The sequence below is a fragment of the Ranitomeya imitator genome, chromosome 1 (assembly GCF_032444005.1).
Source record: "Ranitomeya imitator isolate aRanImi1 chromosome 1, aRanImi1.pri, whole genome shotgun sequence".
NCBI lineage: Eukaryota > Metazoa > Chordata > Amphibia > Anura > Dendrobatidae > Ranitomeya > Ranitomeya imitator.
This window is the reverse complement of record NC_091282.1, coordinates 247,720,448-247,738,448: the sequence shown is the minus strand read 5'-3', so window position 1 is coordinate 247,738,448 and position 18,001 is coordinate 247,720,448. Positions and strand designations below refer to the sequence as shown.

The 18,001-nt window shown below is 44.8% G+C and overlaps 1 protein-coding gene across 1 annotated transcript in view; it reads right to left on the bottom strand.

Annotated features, from left to right (window-relative positions):
* Nucleotides 1-16,017: 16,017 nt before the first annotated feature.
* ANAPC7 (anaphase promoting complex subunit 7) overlaps nt 16,018-18,001 on the bottom strand; it is a 68,042-nt gene continuing 66,058 nt past the window's right edge. The window contains exon 11 of the mRNA XM_069755287.1: nt 16,018-17,025. Coding sequence (XP_069611388.1) covers nt 16,836-17,025 — 190 coding nt within the window. The 3' untranslated portion in view covers nt 16,018-16,835. The remainder of the gene's footprint in view (nt 17,026-18,001) is intronic.

The following is an 18,001-nucleotide window of genomic DNA, read 5'->3' as shown; positions in this document are numbered from 1 at the left end:
TGGAGAGTTATCTCCAGCGATCATTTACAAGAGCTGCCATGTCTGGATGTCAGGCATCCAGATGTAGCAGAGCTGGACTCATCGTGGGACACTCGTTATTAAGGACTACGTCGGACGCAGGGAGTATACTGTTGATTTATTATTTTTCTTTTTTTCCAAGAGACGAGGGCATTGCATAGATTGAGTGCCATTTCTGGGGCGGCTGGTATTTGTAGCCGGGGAGAGTGGGGGGCGGTGGCCAATATGAATATCAGCCCGGAGCGGTCTGCGTAGCCTTTCTGGCTATAAATTATAGGGGGACCACACGTCATTTTGTTTTGGGGGGGGGGGTCCCCCTATTTTTATAGCCAGTAAAGCCTAAATATACAGCTGCGGGCTGATATTCATAGCCTGGGTAGATCCATGAGTATTAACCCCTTCCCAGGCTACAAACATCAGTACCCCAGTCATTGGCTTTCCCTCTCTGGCGCAGAAAATTGCACGGGAGCCCACGCCATTTTTTTTTTTAAATTAGCAGATATTGCTTTTAAGGCCGGAGTCATCCTTGCGAGAAACTCACATGAGTCTCTTGCCTCAATACCCGACACTGCCGCTGGCACTCGGACCGGAGCGTTCAGCTACACAGAAATACATGCAGCCGCACGCTCTGGTCCTGAGTGCCGGCGGCAGTGCCAGGTATTGAGGTGCGAGACTCGTGCGAGTTTCTCGTATGTGTGATCCCGGCCTAACTCTTTATTAACATTTTATTATATTTATTACTAAACATCGGGCTTGGTATTATCTATCTATTATCTATCATCTATCTATTGTATCTATCTATCTATTATCTACCGATATATCTATAAATATATCTATCTATAGATAGCTAGATAGATATATCGATAGATAGATAATAGATACAATGACCTGAGGTTAGCATCCTCAATAATCAGAACCTCCCACTCCCGTCTCCAAGACTTTACACGTGCTGCACAGATTCTTTGGAATGCACTACCTAGGTTAATACGATTAATCCCCAATCCCCACAGTTTTAAGCGTGCCCTAAAAACTCATTTGTTCAGACTGGCCTACCGCCTCAATGCATTAACCTAACTGTCCCTGTGTGGCCTATTAAAAAAAAACAAAAAAAAACAACAACATAATCGGGTTCCTCGCATCATGTTCTCATACACTTTATGTAGTTAATAGCCCTCTGTGTCTGTACTGCTACATACTTAGGCAGTTAACTGGTTCATGCAGCTTTACATGAACACCTGAGCCTTACACTATGGCTGGTCCGAATAACTAAAGCAATTGTTACCATCCACCTCTTGTGTCTCCCCTTTTCCTCATAGTTTGTAAGCTTGCGAGCAGGGCCCTCATTCCTCCTGGTACCTCTTTTGAACTGTGATCTCTGTTATGCTGTAATGTCTATTGTCTGTACAAGTCCCCTCAATAAGTTGTAAAGCGCTGCGGAATATGTTGGCGCTATATAAATAAAAAATTATATTATTATTATTAGATAGATACAATAGATAGACAATAGATAGATACAATAGATAGATACGATAGATAAATAGATGGATAGATAGAGCGATAGATAGATACGATAGATTTATCGTATCTATATCTATCGCTCTATCTATCTGTGTGTCTAAACATTATTCTTCAATGGAGTATGTAAATGAAGAGGTTGGATAAGAAATGACAATTTTTTTGTATAACTTTATTTAGCTTACAAAAACACACACAAATCCTCATGAAAAAAAACGCATGAAAAACGCATGTAAAAACGCATAAAAAACGCAGGTGACCTGCCAGTGACCTCAGGTGTAGATTTGGTGCAGATTTTACCTGTGTCAAATCCTGAGCAAATCCTGATGCAATCCTGACCGTGGAAACATACCCTAACTCTGCTCCGTCAGTGTAAAAGGGAGGAGGATGTGGGAACCACAAACAAAAATGTGACCCAATAAGTCCATAGTAAAAAAATAGTACTTCATTAGAATCTCAAATAATCCACAAGTTAATGACAGGGACAAAAAAAAAATGCAGCCATTAAAATACGTGCGACTGTTGAAATAGACGCCCCAGCCCGAGAAGCAACCAGGCAGATTATCAAAGCAGACAATCAAACATAGATTTAGTTCATTAGAATCACCCACCCCATGTCCCCATGTTATGCATCTGTCTTATTTATCCAACAATACATATTACAATATAAGGGCACAGAGTTACGCTGAGCAGAACCCAATGGGATCACTCATGTGGGGTAAAACAAAGATGCTGCCTTATTGTGAATACCAAATGGTAAGTGCCAAGATGTAGATAATTACCTCAAGTGAGTGGCACAAATGTGCTTGCAGGGCTGGCGCGTCCCCACGACTCGCGTTTCAGATGTCCTTCGTCAAGTCCTTCAATGTTGGGAAGAGGATGTTGAGTCCATAAAATATTTTACTGTCAGACAATCAAAAGGTCACACTCTCTGAAAGGATATGGCTTTTTTACATCATACAGGGATCAAATGTATTAAAGATTTTAAAGCTTTAATATAAAAATATGCACGGCTTACAATAAAAGATAGAAAAAGATCAATATAAAAATATGCAAAAACAGTTATGAAATAAAAAAGGTAGAAATAACAAATACCTAAATGTTTCCATTTACAGATACCTTCTGTTCCTTAAAATCATATTGTTGTAAAATGAGGCTCCATCTGAGCAGTTTCCCATTTTCCCCTACTACTCTGTTGAGCCAACTCAGTGGGTGATGATCTGTGATCACGGTAAAGTTGTGCCCATACAGGTATGGCTGTAGTTTTTGCAGAGCCCACACAATTGGTAAACATTTCTTTTCAATTGTAGCATAAGCAACCTGTCTGGGCAGGAGTGTCCTCCTCAGGTACTCAACTGGATGCTCTTCACCTTGCTGGTTCACCTGGCTGATAACCACACTTAGCCCATAAGTGCTAGCATCAGTCTGCATCACAAACCTGCAAGTGAAATCTTGGGTCTGAAGAACGAGTGAACAAGCCAATGCTGATTTTAGGGCATCAAAGGATTCCTTGCATTGAAAAGTCCAGGAAATAATTTGGGCAAGCTTCTTTTTTCTCAGGTCAGTTAACGGCTTAGCCAGAGCACTGGCAATACAGTCAGACCTACTGTGTTAATTTGCAGTAGCACATGAGACAGATGCCCCAGGTGTTCCTGCCAGGAATTACTAAAAATGGCTACATCATCAAGATAAGCAACTGCAAAACCATTAAATCCCTCCAGTAGCTGGATTAACCAACCTGTGGAAGGTGGCAAAGACATTTTTCATACCAAATGGCATCACCAGAAACTCAAACAGACTAAACAGTGTTTTAAAAGCAGACCTCTCGTGCCTATTTTGTCATGGGCATCTGTTAATATCCCCTACTTAAGTCCATAGTGGTCAGGCAAGACAAACTAGCCATCTGTTCGAACAACTCTTCAGCATTTGGTAGGCAAATGTTGTAAGCAAACTTAATTTTCTGTAATATACACAAAATCGGGTGGTGCGGTCCTTTTTCGGGACAAGAACTACAGGGATTCCCAGGCAATCTGGCATTTTTGCATTACACCAAGGCACAGCATTTCCTTTATCTGTTCCTTCATGTTTGTTTTTATATCCGCTGATATCCGATATGCCGATTGCCTTACAGGGGAATGAGTAAAAGTGTCTACATGGTGACTTGCTAAATGAGTCTTCCCAGGTTTCCCTATGAAGACTTCTCTGAATTCCCTGAGCACCCCAAGTAGCTCTGACTTCTGACTGCAGAATAGCAGTCCACTCCAGTGACTCCATACACTGAGTCCCAGCCCCCAAGTCTGGCAGCAGGTCATCCTTTCCCTTCACGGGCATGCTGCAAATAGGTAAGACATAAACCTCATTGTTGTGATGTGCTTTCAACATGATCACATGAAAACTTTTCTGATACTGTGTATGTTCATCCAGGGTCACTACGAAGTTAAAAATGTAAACGCTTATAGACCGTGAACGGTCTCTCCCATGCGGGCTGTAATTTGTTCTCCAACATAGGAACTAACACCCAAACCTTCTGCCCCTCTTCGTAGGCCCTCAGTCTGGCATTACGGTCATACCTGATCTTCTGATTGATACGGGCCTGGGTCACATTCTCATGAGCCAGTTCTCTGTTTCTGCATTCTCTCCTGAAGTCTCATTACATATTCCACCACAGCGACTCCTAAAGTTTTGGGCTCATCCTTGCAACAGTCATTAACTAAAACAAGTTACCCCCTGACCCTTCTTCCATAAACGAGTTCAAAGAGGGAGAATCCTGTAGAGGCCTGAGGTAACTCTAGGTGTGCAAACAGATGAGCGAGGTAAAATTTCCAGTCTGTCCCTTCCATCTCTACCAGCATCTTGAGCATTTGTTTTAGGCCATGTTCACACAGTGCGTTTTTAACTGCGGAACCGCCGCGATTTTGCCGCTGCGGGTCCGCAGCTGTTTTCCATGCAGGGTACAGTACAATGCACCCTATGGAAAACAGTTACCACTGTGCACATGATCCTGAAATTCAATAAAAAAGCCGCGCTGAATAGCCGCGGTAAAAAAGAAGTACCATGTCACTTCTTTTTGCAGAACTGCAGCGGTTCTGCACCCATTGACCTCCATTGTGAGGTGAAACCAGCAGTAAAACCCGCAGACGAAAAAAATATCTGCGGGTTTTCTGCGGTTTGTGGTGCAGAACCACTGCAGCAGGAAGTGCGTGGGCGGAGTGTGGCTGCCCCCCCGTGCCCCAATCCCACCCCCCCATGCTCCGATGCCACCCCCCGTGCTCCGACACGTCCCCGTGCCCTCATCTCCCCCCCTTATACTTACCGGGCCTCCCGGTGTCCGTCCGTCCGTCTTCTCCCTGGGCGCCGCCATCTTCCAAAATGGCGGGCGCATACGCAGTGCGCCCGCCGAATCTGCCGGCCGGCAGATTCGTTCCAAAGTGCATTTTGATCACTGACCTAACTAACCTATCTCAGTGATCAAAATAAAAAAAATAGTAAATGACCCCCCCTTTGTCACCCCCATAGGTAGGGACAATAAAAAAAATAAAGAATTTTTTTTTTCCCACTAAGGTTAGAATAGGGTTAGGGTATTTTCAGCCATTTTAACCCTAAAAAACTTCCTAGAAAACACACAGACTCTGCACAGAAAACTGCATAAAAAAGCACTAAAAACCGCATCAAAAAACCGCATCAAAAAACGCACCAAAAACGCATCAAAAAACGCACCTGCGTTTTCTGCCAAGAGCTGCGGTTTTTAGTGCAGGAAAAACAGCAGGGAAATCAGGAACGTGTGAACATGGCCTTAAGGTACCGTCACACTAGACGATATCGCTAGCGATCCGTGACGTTGCAGCGTCCTCGCTAGCGATATCGTCCAGTGTGACAGGCAGCAGCGATCAGGCCCCTGCTGTGCTGTCGCTGGTCGGGGAAGAAAGTCCAGAACTTTGTTTCGTCGCTGGACTCCCCGCAGACATCGCTGAATCGGTGTGTGTGACACCGATTCAGCGAGGTCTTCGCTGGTAACCAGGGTAAACATCGGGTAACTAAGCGCAGGGCCGCGCTTAGTAACCCGATGTTTACCCTGGTTACCATCGTTAAAGTAAAAAAACAAACGCTACATACTTACCTACCGCTGTCTGTCCCCGGCGCTGTGCTTCTCTGCTCTGGCTGTGAGCACAGCGGCCGGAAAGCACAGCGGTGACGTCACCGCTCTGCTTTCCGGCTGCCCGGCGCTCACAGCCAGAGCAGAGAAGCACAGCGCCGGGGACAGACAGCGGTAGGTAAGTATGTAGCGTTTGTTTTTTTTACTTTAACGATGGTAACCAGGGTAAACATCGGGTTACTAAGCGCGGCCCTGCGCTTAGTTACCCGATGTTTACCCTGGTTACCGGGGACCTCGGGATCGTTGGTCGCTGGAGAGCTGTCTGTGTGACAGCTCTCCAGCGACGCTGCAGCGATCCGGATCGTTGTCGGAATCGCTGCAGCGTCGCTTAGTATGACGGTACCTTTAGAGTTTAATTAAAATGTTCACACAGACCATTGGTCTGAGGATGAAAGGGACTGGCTACAAGATGCTGCACATGTATTTTCTAGCAGAGACTTTTCATCAGGTTAGACATAAATTGGGTCCACTGATCAGTTAACATCTCCCTGGGTAACCCCAAGCGAGAAAATACAGTCAGTAGTGAAATCAGCCACTTTATCGCCTCTTATGGAGGACAGTGCCACTGCTCCTGGATATCACGCAGCATAGTTGACAACTGTGAGAATGAAGCGTTTGCCAGAGTGGCTAGCTATTTGAAAGAGGCCCTATGATAACAGCTACTCGTTGAAAAGGCTCATCATTCACTGAGTGTGGTATCAATGGGGCCTTTTGGATGTCTTTCTAAGATTTTGAAAAACTGTGCAAGATCGACAGTAATTGGCTATGTCCATCCCCTTATTAAGCCAATAAAAGTTGTGTGTCAAACAGGCTTTAGTCTTTTGTACTTTAAAGGTGCACGGCCAGTGGGATTTCATGGGCAATTCTTGGTAAGTGTTCTATGAGTAGATAGGGGATAACCAGACACTTAGAACAGCTCCCATGCTCTATTGTGCTATTGGAGGGGATCTCTTTATACAGCTTTCCCTGATTCTAGTATATTCTCTTCTTGTCAGCCCCAGCAGGAAGTTGGTCTGCAAGGCATCTCAGCTTCTCCAGACTGGCATATATTAGCAGAGCTTTCTAGAAGCTCTGACTATCAATCTGTAGGCCCCAGCCTAGTGGGAACGCCAGACTCTGGTCTGATGCGGAGTCTGCAATCAGGAACCTCAGTAGATCTGCCATGTGGAGAGGCTCCTGGGCCATAGTAGGGTTCTCCAGTTTTGGCAGTTTTTTTCTGAGACTCATCGTTTAATCCTTGGGGTTCTTAGGTGGGTAACTGGCTTCCACCTTGTCCGGGACATAATGGAATTCCATTCTGCCCAGGTCTGTGCCTAGCAACGCATTGATAGGGATGGTATCTGATACACCCACTTCACTCCTCAGTCCTTTCCCTGCTGCCCAGTCCAGATACACACAGGCCATGGACACGGCCGAGCTGTCCCTCCCAACTCTGGTTACAGACATTGGCCTTCCTGGAATTATATCCGAAGTAGTCACCATTTCTAGATGCACCAGAGTTACTTCTGCTCCAGTGTCTCTGAAGCCAGTGTCTCTGAGGCCAGTGGTAACTTTATTGCCAATAGTGACAGATTGACAGTTCTCATTATTCCTCACATCAGTGCCAGCCACAAATAAGACAGGTGGTGAGGGCCCCGGCGGCATGGTGGTCATAGTGGGTTTCTTCCTACAAGGGCAAGTGACACCAACATGTCCCACTTTGTTACACGTAAATAATCAATGTGTATCAGCAAAATATTGTCTGGTCCCAGGGGCTCCGGAGGATGTAGATGTAGAATGTCCCTTTCCTCCCTTCCAGCTGAATCACGATGGATTCCAAGCTTCTGGCAGGGTTACCTTTGGACTCTGTGCTGCCTCACTGATTAATGCCCTCCTTCCTCGGGCTTAGAGGTTTGGTGGGCTTCCCTCTCTTGGAAAGTTTGTTGTGCTACCATGTTTTTTCCTTTTGACGACAATGGATTTGATGATGCTGTGGGCGATCATCAGAGATTGGGATTTTTTTTTCTTAAATAACCAAACCCTGACTTGTACTTCTCAATAACTTGTATGGAGATCTCCTTGGTCTTCATGGTGATTGGTTCGTGCTACCTCTTGCTTCATGATGTTGCAGCCTCTGTTGCCTTTCAGAAAAGGTGTGTATATACTGACAGACTATGTGACGCTTAGATTGCACACAGGGGGACTTCCTTTTACTAAGCATGTGACTTATGAACGTAATTGCTTGCACCAGAAATGTTTAAAGGCTTCACAGCAAAAGAGGTGAATACATATGCACATGACAATTTTTAGCCATTTGTTTCCATACATTTAATTTATGCCTATAGTTTTCTCACTTCACCAACACTTCACCAACTTAAAACTATTTAGTGCTGATGTATCACACACAAATCAAATTTCAAAATATTTAAACAGGTTGTAATGTAAAAAAATAGGTAAAAAGCAAGGGTGAGTTTGTGAATATATACACTTTCGCAAGCCACTGTAAAAGCTGAGTTATGTTCACTCAGAGGCTGCATCCCAAAACACACACACACACTTCAATGGAAAAATAAAAAAATAAAATATTTTCCTACAGGACTCAGAAAATGGCAACACAAACCAAAAGTCTTAATTACTCACCATGACAGTACCACCTGAGACAGGGGATCCTCCCTTCAGGAACAGGAAACCTACAGATACAAAAGGGCAGCACCTCTCCCACGCATCAGTTGGATTACAGAGCACAAAAGGACCACCAAGGTAAATGACATGATTTATGTACAATACTATTAATATTAATTATTCCACCAAAATGTAGATCATAAGAGGAAGTGCACACCCAGAACTAAAAAAAGAAGGGAGGGAATCTACAGGTGCAACTGAGAGAATTACAGAGAGTAATAACTAATTAGGGAGGGACTACAGCCTGCAGCACCCTTACACCAAAGGCGAGGTCTGAGGAAGCACCCGGATCTAGTCTGTAATGATTGACAAAATATGTAAGGCAGCTACTTGACCCTCTCCAAGCATGTTTTTCAATCAAAACCTCCGATCTCTCCACCCACGAGGTTGCCATGGCTCTAATGGGATGCGCCCTCAGACTTCCAGGTGCCGACCTGCCCTTCGAGATGTATGCTGGTGAAATAGCCTCCCTAATCCACCTAGCTAGCATGATTTTTGATGCCCTAAGGCCCCTTCCTAGTGCCCTGATAGGAGACAAACAAGGCGTTCTCTTTTTTCCAGGGATCAATAACTGCTAAGTATTCTAGGAGACATCTCCTAACGTCTAGGGTGTGGAGTTTCTTTTCCTATTCGTTACCAGGATTAGGGATGAAGGACGGAAGAACTAGTTCCTGCGTTCTATGGAAACTGGAGACTACCTTAGGCAGGTATTCTGGGTCAGGTCTAAGTATTACTCTATCATTTATTATTATTGTACATTTTTATAGCATCATTTACTCCATGGCGCTTTACATGTGAAAAGGGGGCAAATATAGACAAATACAACTAAACATGAGCAAAAAACAAGGCACACCGGTAGATAAGGAGGGAGGACCCTGCCCGCGAGGGCTCACAGTCTGCAGGGGATGGGTGAGGATACACTAGGAGAGGGTCATCATCTCCAAATTGTGTATAAGGAGGAAGCCTGGATGTCACTTAAGGTACCGTCACACTCAGCAACTTTGCAACGAGAACGACAACGATCCGTGACGTTGCAGCGTCCTGGATAGCGATCTCGTTGTGTTTGACACGCAGCAGCGATCTGGATCCCGCTGTGCCATCGCTGGTTGGAGCTAGAAGTCCAGAACTTTATTTCGTCGTCAGGTCGGCGTGTATCGTCATGTTTGACATCAAAAGCAACGATGCCAGCAACATTTTGCATGGAGCTAACAACCAGCGAGAACGATAAGTGAGTCGTCGTTACGTCACTGGATCGCTCCTGCATAGTTATGGAGTTGCTGTGTTTGACGTCTCTACAGCGACCTAAAACAGCGACGCTCCAGCGATCGGCTCGTTGTCTATATCGCTGCAGCGTCGCTGAGTGTGACGGTACCTTTACTCTACGAGCTGATGTCAGTGCTACCAGGAAGGCTACTTTGAGGGACAGGTTTTTTTATGGAGGCCGCTGAGATAGGTTCAAATGGGGCCTCTGTCATGGCCGTGAGGACTAGGTTTAAATCCCACGGCATGAACCTATCTTTTACTACTGGTCTGGACCTACTTGCCGCCTTAATGAACCTATTGATCCAGTGATTACCGGCAATGTTACAGCTAAAAAGAGCTCCTAAGGCTGACACTTGCACTTTAAGGGTACTAGTGGATAGCCCCATGTCCAGACCTCTTTGTAGGAATTCAAGAATCTGATTTATTGATGTTGATTGACCAGCTACCACCCCTGAGTCCTGAAGGAACCTTTTCCAGATTCTGAAGTATATTTGGGTAGTGATTACATTCCTGCTTTTAAACAGGGTATTAATCAAGCCTGGGGAGAAACCTCTATCTTTCAGCAGTGACCGTTCAAAATCCACGCGTCAGATGAAGGCCATCTATCCCTGGACTAAAACCTCACCCATATGAGCCCCCCCAACTGGAAGGGCTAGTGTCCGTGGTGACTATACGGGTTATGTTATATTCCCAGGGTACCCCTCTAGCTAGATTGTTTCGCTCTAGCCTCCAATCGAGGGATTTTATAGCGTTTCGGGATTAAGTTAGCTGGCCTTCTAGATAACCCCCCAAAATCTTTTGACGTAACAAAACCTCGCCCTGTAGTTTCCTTGTATGGAACTGGGCCCACCGGACCGCGGGAATACAGGACAAGAGAGAGCCCAAAAGAGACATGGCTTTCCTTAGAGACATGGTGGGGTTATTAGAGGCACTCAGGACCTGATAGTGCAGGCGAACTAACTTTTTGGAAGGCAGACGGCATTCCTGATTCTGGGAATCTAAGATTAGGCCTAAAAATTGCTGAACTCTCATGGGCTGCAGTCGGGATTTTTTGATGTTTAGCAGCCACCCTAACCGCTCCAGGGCAGACATTGCTTTTTGTAATTGCTCCAACTAATGTGCCGCTGTTTTGCCTATAATAAGGAAGACATCAAGGTAGGGGATCACTAGAATGACTGACTCACGCAAAAGGGCCATTACCTCAGCTATAACCTTAGTGAATACTCGGGGGGCGACTGCAATACCAAAGGGAAGGGCAACATATTGGAATTGTCGGATCGACCCCTCTAAATGAACCGCCACTCTAAGGAATTGCTGGTGAGCTGCATGAATGGGTATATGGTAGTAGGCGTCTTTTAGATCTAATACCACCATAAAGCAGTTTTCAAACAATTTTATTGTGGAATTGATTGATTCCATTTTAAACGGCCGTATGACCAGAAATTCATTGAGGGCTTTCAGATTTATTATGGTCCTAAAGGAGCAGTCTGGCTTACGGACTAGGAACAGAGGAGAGTAGAAACCTCTGCCCCCCATCTTCCTCCGGCACTTCTGTCAGGATTTTTTGCTGCAAAGGTCATGAATTTCGACTTCCAGGGCCGCCTGCTTCGATGGGGAAGACCTGAGTGGGGTAATCTTAAACCTGTTTCAGGAATACAGGAAAACTCTAATCGTAGTCCCATGGCTATTAACCCCAGAATCCAGTTGCTATTAGAAGTCAGGGACCAGGCCGGGTAGAAGGCAGTTAGCCTACCTCAGCCGCTAGTCATTGGTGTGGTTTCTTAAATAAATAAATCCAGTACCTCTCCTTTTTTCATCCCATCTGCCTTGATCTCTGGACCTTCTTTGAAAAAAAATATTTTCCTGGTGAAGGGACGTCTAAGAAGGGGTCGGCAGACTGGAGAATTTCATTTTATCGTCTCCAGCTTTTTCCAGAAGTTCGTCCAGATCCGGGCCAAACAGATATTCTCCCTCACATGGAATGGAGCAGAAACAGGATCTGGCCTGGATGTCCCCTGGCCAACACTTTAGCCACAGAGCCCTTCGTGCAGCATTTGATAGTCCAGCGGCCCTGGCAGCCATCCTTGCTGAGTCCGCCGCAGCATTGGCTAAAAAGGATGCGGCGTTCTGAATTATTGGCAGGGACTTTAAGATGGAATTTTTCGAGGCTCCATCTTCTAGCTGGGATTCAAGCTGGTCCAGCCAGACCATCATGGATCTGGCTGTGCATGTAGCAGCCACCGCCGGTCTTGGGGTACCAGCTGACATTTCCCACGTCCCTTTCAGAAATGAGTCCGCTTTCTTATTTAGTGGATCTTTTAAGGAGGACATATCATCAAAATGAATGGAGGATTTTTTGGAGGCTTTAGCTACAGCTGCGTCCAGCTTTGAGGCTTTATCCCATCTGTTCACCAAGGGGTACTCGAAGAGATATCTCCGCTTGAAGGCTGGTGGTAGAGAGCCCGTTTTTCCGGCTTTTCCACTCTATAGTTATCAAGCCCTGAACTTTGTAATATAACGGAAAAGATTTGTATTTCTTAGGGTCAAGGCCGCCAAACCGTTACCCCCATAGTGGACCTTACTGATTTGAACAACTTGGCCATCTGATCTAGGGGGAAGCAGAAACAGTTGGAGTACTCTTCTGAAGATGATGCAGAAGAAGAGGCAGAGGCTTCTGAAGAATAATCGCCTTTCCTAGGGGCAGCTGAGGACTCTGACCCTAAGAAACTCGCTCCTCTTTTCTTCTTAGAAGATTCCCCTTGAGATAGGGACTTTGGGGAATCCTTAACTTCCATTCTAATAATCTCCCTTAGGCTTGCGGTGAAGTCAGGGGTTTCTTCCACCACCTGTAGAAGTGGGGGAAAGAGTTAAAGACTACGCCTTAACTAAGGACAACTGCTCCATCTTTATTTAATCCCCTACCGTCTGTTGCAAACAAGTTTAGGACAGGTATCTGGCAAAAGGCAATTGCAAAGGGCACATTCCGTTTTTCGTTTTACCATAGCATTTCTTCCCCTAGAAAAATAAATAAGGGAAACACTGCATCAGGGTACATTCACGAAAGATCTCTTACCCAAGCAGTAGCGGTAGGTACCGGATCACAGGGAAGCGAGCTGAATCCTTCAGCCTGGAAGAACCTTTGTGGCTAGGCTGCTCACTTCGTCCTCGGTTTTTCAACTGGGGGTTTGCATGGGACCTCTCTGAGGCACGCTCCTGCTCCAAGGGAGCCTCTGGCTCATCCATTGCTGCAATGGACCAAAAGCAGCCCTGCAGCATGTCATGTGGATTTTATAGCCCTCCCCCAGAATCCAGGTCAGCAGGTGGGTGTGTGTAGCCAGGGAATTCCCCGCTCCGTAGTTCATCCCATCGTGCTCCGTCCCCCGCTGCCCAAACCACTACGACCCGGCGGCACCCACATGGAAAAAAAGTCAGCCGTCATCTGACTTCCGGCCCCCAGTCACTTCCGGAGCTCAAATGGACGCGCAGGAGGACAGTGGTGCAGCACCAAGGCACGGCCAGGCCCCCCGTGCACAGAACAGGCCCGAACAGCACACCAGCAGGGGGCATACTTGCGTTCCAGCGCTGGCTTTGGAGACTGCAATCCTCCGGACCCCGCTCCACACACTGTTGTGGCGCTTCCAGGGAACCCCCCTTCCCGCTCCCCCCCCCCTCTACCTGAGCCGGACAACCGGCCTGGGAATCCTGACGATCGAAAAATGGACGATCTGTAGGGCATCCTGTCCTCTAGGAATAGGAAACCAACTGTTGCGTGGGAGAGGTGCCGCCGTTTTGTATCTGTAGGTTTCCTGTTCCTGAAGGCGGATCTCCTCTCAGGTGGTGCTGTTATGGACGTTTGAATAAATATATACCGGTATATATACAGTACAGACCAAAAGTTTGGACACACCTCATTTAAAGATTTTTCTGTATTTTCATGACTATAAAAATTGTAAATTAACACTGAAAGCATCAAAACTATGAATTAACCCATGTGGAATTATATACTTAACAAAAAGGTGTGAAACAACTGAAAATATGTCTTATATTCTACGTTCTTCAAAGTAGCCACCTTTTGCTTTGATGACTGCTTTGCACAGTCTTGGCATTTTCTTGATGAGCTTCAAGAGGTAGTCACCGGGAATGGTTTTCACTTCACAGGTGTGCCTGTCAGGTTTAATAAGTGGGATTTCTTGCCTTATAAATGGGGTTGGGACCATTGGTTGTGTTGAGGAGAAGTCTGAAACACAGCTGATAGTCCTACTGAATAGACTGTTAGAATTTGTATTATGGCAAGAAAAAAGCAGCTAAGTAAAGAAAAACGAGTGGCCATCCTTACTTTAAGAAATGAAGGTCAGTCAGTCCGAAAAATTGGGAAAACTTTGAAAGTGCCCCTAAGTGAAGTTGCAAAAACCATCAAGCGCTAAAAAGAAACTGGCACACATGAGGACCGCCACAGGAAAGGAAGACCAAGAGTCACCTCTGCTTCTGAGGAGAAGTTTATTTGAGTCACCAGCCTCAGAAATTGCAGGTTAACAGCAGCTCAGATTAGAGACCAGGTCAATGCCACACAGAGTTCTAGCAGCAGACACATCTCTACAACAACTGTTAAGAGGAGACTTTGTGCAGCAGGCCTTCATGGTAAAATAGCTGCTAGGAAACCACTGCTAAGGACAGGAAACAAGCAGAAGAGACTTGTTTGGACTAAAGAACACAAGGAATGGACATTAGACCAGTGGAAATCTGTGCTTTGGTATGAGGAGTCCAAATTTGAGATCTTTGGTTCCAACCACCGTGTCTTTGTGCGACGCAGAAAAGGTGAACAGATGGACTCCTCCATGCTTCACGGTGGGAACCAGGCATGTAGAGGAGGTGTGATGGTATGGGGGTGTTTTGCTGGTGACACTGTTGGGGATTTATTCAAAATTGAAGGCATACTGAACCAGCATGGCTACCACAGCATCTTGCAGCGGCATGCTATTCCATCCGGTTCGCGTTTAATTGGACCATCATTTATTTTTCAACAGGACAATGACCCAAAACACACCTCCAGCCTGTGTAAGGGCTATTTGACCAAGAAGGAGAGTGAAGGGGTGCTACGCCAGATGACTTGGCCTCCATAGTAACCAGACCTGAACCCAATCGACATGGTTTGGGGTGAGCTGGACCGCAGAGTGAAGGCAAAAGGGACAACAAGTGCCAAGCATCTCTGGGAACGCCTTCAAGATTGTTGGAAGACCATTTCCAGTGACTACCTCTTGAAGCTCATCAAGAGAATGCCAAGAGTGTGCAAAGCAGTCATCAAAGCAAAAGGTGGCTACTTTGAAGAACCTAGAATATAAAACATATTTTTAGTTGTTTCACACGCTTTTTAAGTATATAATTCCACATGTGTAAATTCAAAGTTTTGATGCCTTCAGTGTAAATTTACAATTTTCATAGTCATGAAAATACAGAAAAATCTTTAAATGAGAAGGTGTGTCCAAACTTTTGGTCTGTACTGTATATATTTTAATTTTTTTTTTAAACTATTTTCAAACAAAACAATACAAACTCCCTCCCATGTTTCCAGATAATTCTTTACCATACAATTACGGTTGCAAAAAAACAAAAATGGCAGACCTTTATTAAAGAGAAAGGAACAAAAACTCTACAAATTGCTAGGTCGACAGAAAAAAAAAAGGAAAAACAAAAGCTAGCTATGGCTCCTTGAAGAGGGGAAAAAAAAAACAAAGTACAAAATCTGTTAACAGGTCAAGAGTCACAAGTTTTTGTTCTTATTTTATTACCCTTACACCTCTGAGTAAGCTGCCATACAATTCCAGAGATATTGAACTTTTTATTTAGGACTAATTTTTATTGTATTTTCAAGTGGTCCAAAATAGTGAGCAGCCTAAAGATACACCCCAGGGTGTATAGACAGATCGCCTCTGCTGGGAACTCTGCAACTCCTTCAGGGTTTCCTGGTGTCTGTGCTGCCCCGCTGATTAATGCCCTCCTTGCCAGGGCTCATAGTTTTGGTGGGATGCCCTGTGGGTACCTCCCACTTGGGAGAAGACCATAGAAATTTCTAAATAAAAAAAACCTAGTGCAGATTAAAAAAACAAAAAAAACAAACAAGGGTGCAATGGGAATAAAAATAAGCAAAAGCTGGCCATTTACTGTGGCGGCGGGTCCTTTTTAAGAATTATGCAATGCTCACTCAAATCAATACACTGTAATGCAGAACTCTGTAGCCAAGAAAACCCTGAACTGTGGATCCCCTACTGCTTCTTCAGAATTCCCTTCCTGGCTTCTCTTTTTTTTTATCCATTCTTCTTATCAACTTAACGGTCTCAAAGCCTTACAGAATATTTAAGGACATGATTATTATCACAGATATAATTGGTACATCAATAAAGACGCTCACATAAAAAGGTTGTCTTATTTAATAGAAAAGTAACTTTCTGGTTTACAACAAATCTGGTATACATTGTATACAATCACACAATCTTTTTATTTTTTTTTATTTTTTTTTTAGCCTAATGCAGATGAACATGTATTTCATATTGAAATATATTAGGTATGACGGGCCAACAAAAATATTCATTTTCTACATACAATTTAAAAAGATGCATAAGAATGCAAAAAAAAAAAAAAAATTAGGAACACAACACAAGACACTTGTCCCATGTACTTGGCTGAATACATTCTATAGACAAGACATCAATATGTAAAATCTACAATTCGTCCACCAGGCTGCTATATGGAGATCAGAGCTAATAGAATCATCTATCGCGTTAATATCTAGGCACAGCAAGATGTCAGCAGATGCCATGGCCAAAAAATTCCATCACTCAATGGGGGCAGTCAAGATATGTACATTGGGATCTGTGTGTCTATGCCCAAACAGGTTTATGCCCATGAGACCGCTGAGATGAGGTCAGTAGACCCGTGGGCAGTCCGTGCCTGGACCATAACACGCGGATGTGTGAAATCAGCCATAGACGGATAATAAGTGATGTGAAGGAGTTTTGGGCAGATTTTCTGCCCCACAACAACCAAACAAAAAAAATTAATAAAAAATAAAACGGCTGCCCAATATATGTAGAAATAAAAAGAGTGCTTGGTATTTCGACATCACGAGGTTCTGCAGGTGCCCAGTCTGGTTCCACATGGCTTCTACAATAACCTGCTTGGACATGGATTGCAGGCCTGAAGAAATTCTAGCCCATTACACCCATACATCTCACTGCATCCCAAACCACTGCTCCTGATCTGCCCACTGAGCTGCTTCACTATCACTTCCCTCCAAGTCCCCTTCTTCTCCACTACCCTCCATATCGTCCACATCTTCTTCCTGAGTGGCATCTGTTGGGCTTTCTTCCTTCTCCATTTTCTGCATTCCCTCCAGTGACTTCTGATCATTTGGATCCAGACTATGAGTAAGCATAACAATTATTGTAGAGCAAAATCCTAAGGAAACATCTATCATTCAACAATTTGTTCAACTCCGCAGAGATTTGCTGAAGACGTTATACCCACACTTGTGTTACATTTACCCACTACTGGGATATTATCAGCACAGCTCTAAAGTAAGACTAAGGCTATGTTCACACGTTGCGTTTTGGCTGTGGTTTTTCTGCAAATTAAAAGCTGTGTTTTACAGTGCCAGCAAAGTCCATGAGATTTTAGAACTCTCGAGCACATACATTGTTTTTTTTTTTCCCCCCATAACCGTAAACCTGGCCTTCTTACCCAGAGCAGCTATTCTCAGCTCAGCTTTCATATTGTAGATCAGATCATGAAATGAAAGTGGAAACTGGTTGCAACGGGTTATAAAGCTAGGCTTACTATTACAGTTTTTATAGACTAGGCCCTAAGGCTAGGTTCACATTGCGTTAGGGCAGTCGGACTGCGCTAACGCAATGTCCCAAAAGGGATCGCGTTTGGCGATTCCGCTAGCGCAGACACCCAATCTGCGCTAGCGAGGAACGGACCTCGGACGCTGCAAGCAGCGTCCGCGGTCCGTCCGAAACTAACGGGACATCGCTAGCGCGTGCCGAAAATGGCATGCGCTAGCGATGAGCTAGAGATCCGTTAGCACATTGCCGTCAATGGGTACGCTAACGGATCCATTGCATGGCGTTAATTGCGACAATTTCGCCATGTAGTGGAGTCCGCTAGCGTTAACCCATTAACGCAATCTGAACCTAGCCTAAGGTTTTTAAAATCGTTATATGACACAAATTTGAGTTTCCAGGGCCAAGTAGTTAAATGGAATCTGGAGATCACCAGCATGATGAAAAGTTCAGTACAAGTGACAACTAGAACTCCATTACTTGGAATCCTGAGCAGTCACACTGCATCTCAGGAGCTGGGTTTAGGGTCTGGATAATACCTCCTTCCCAACTG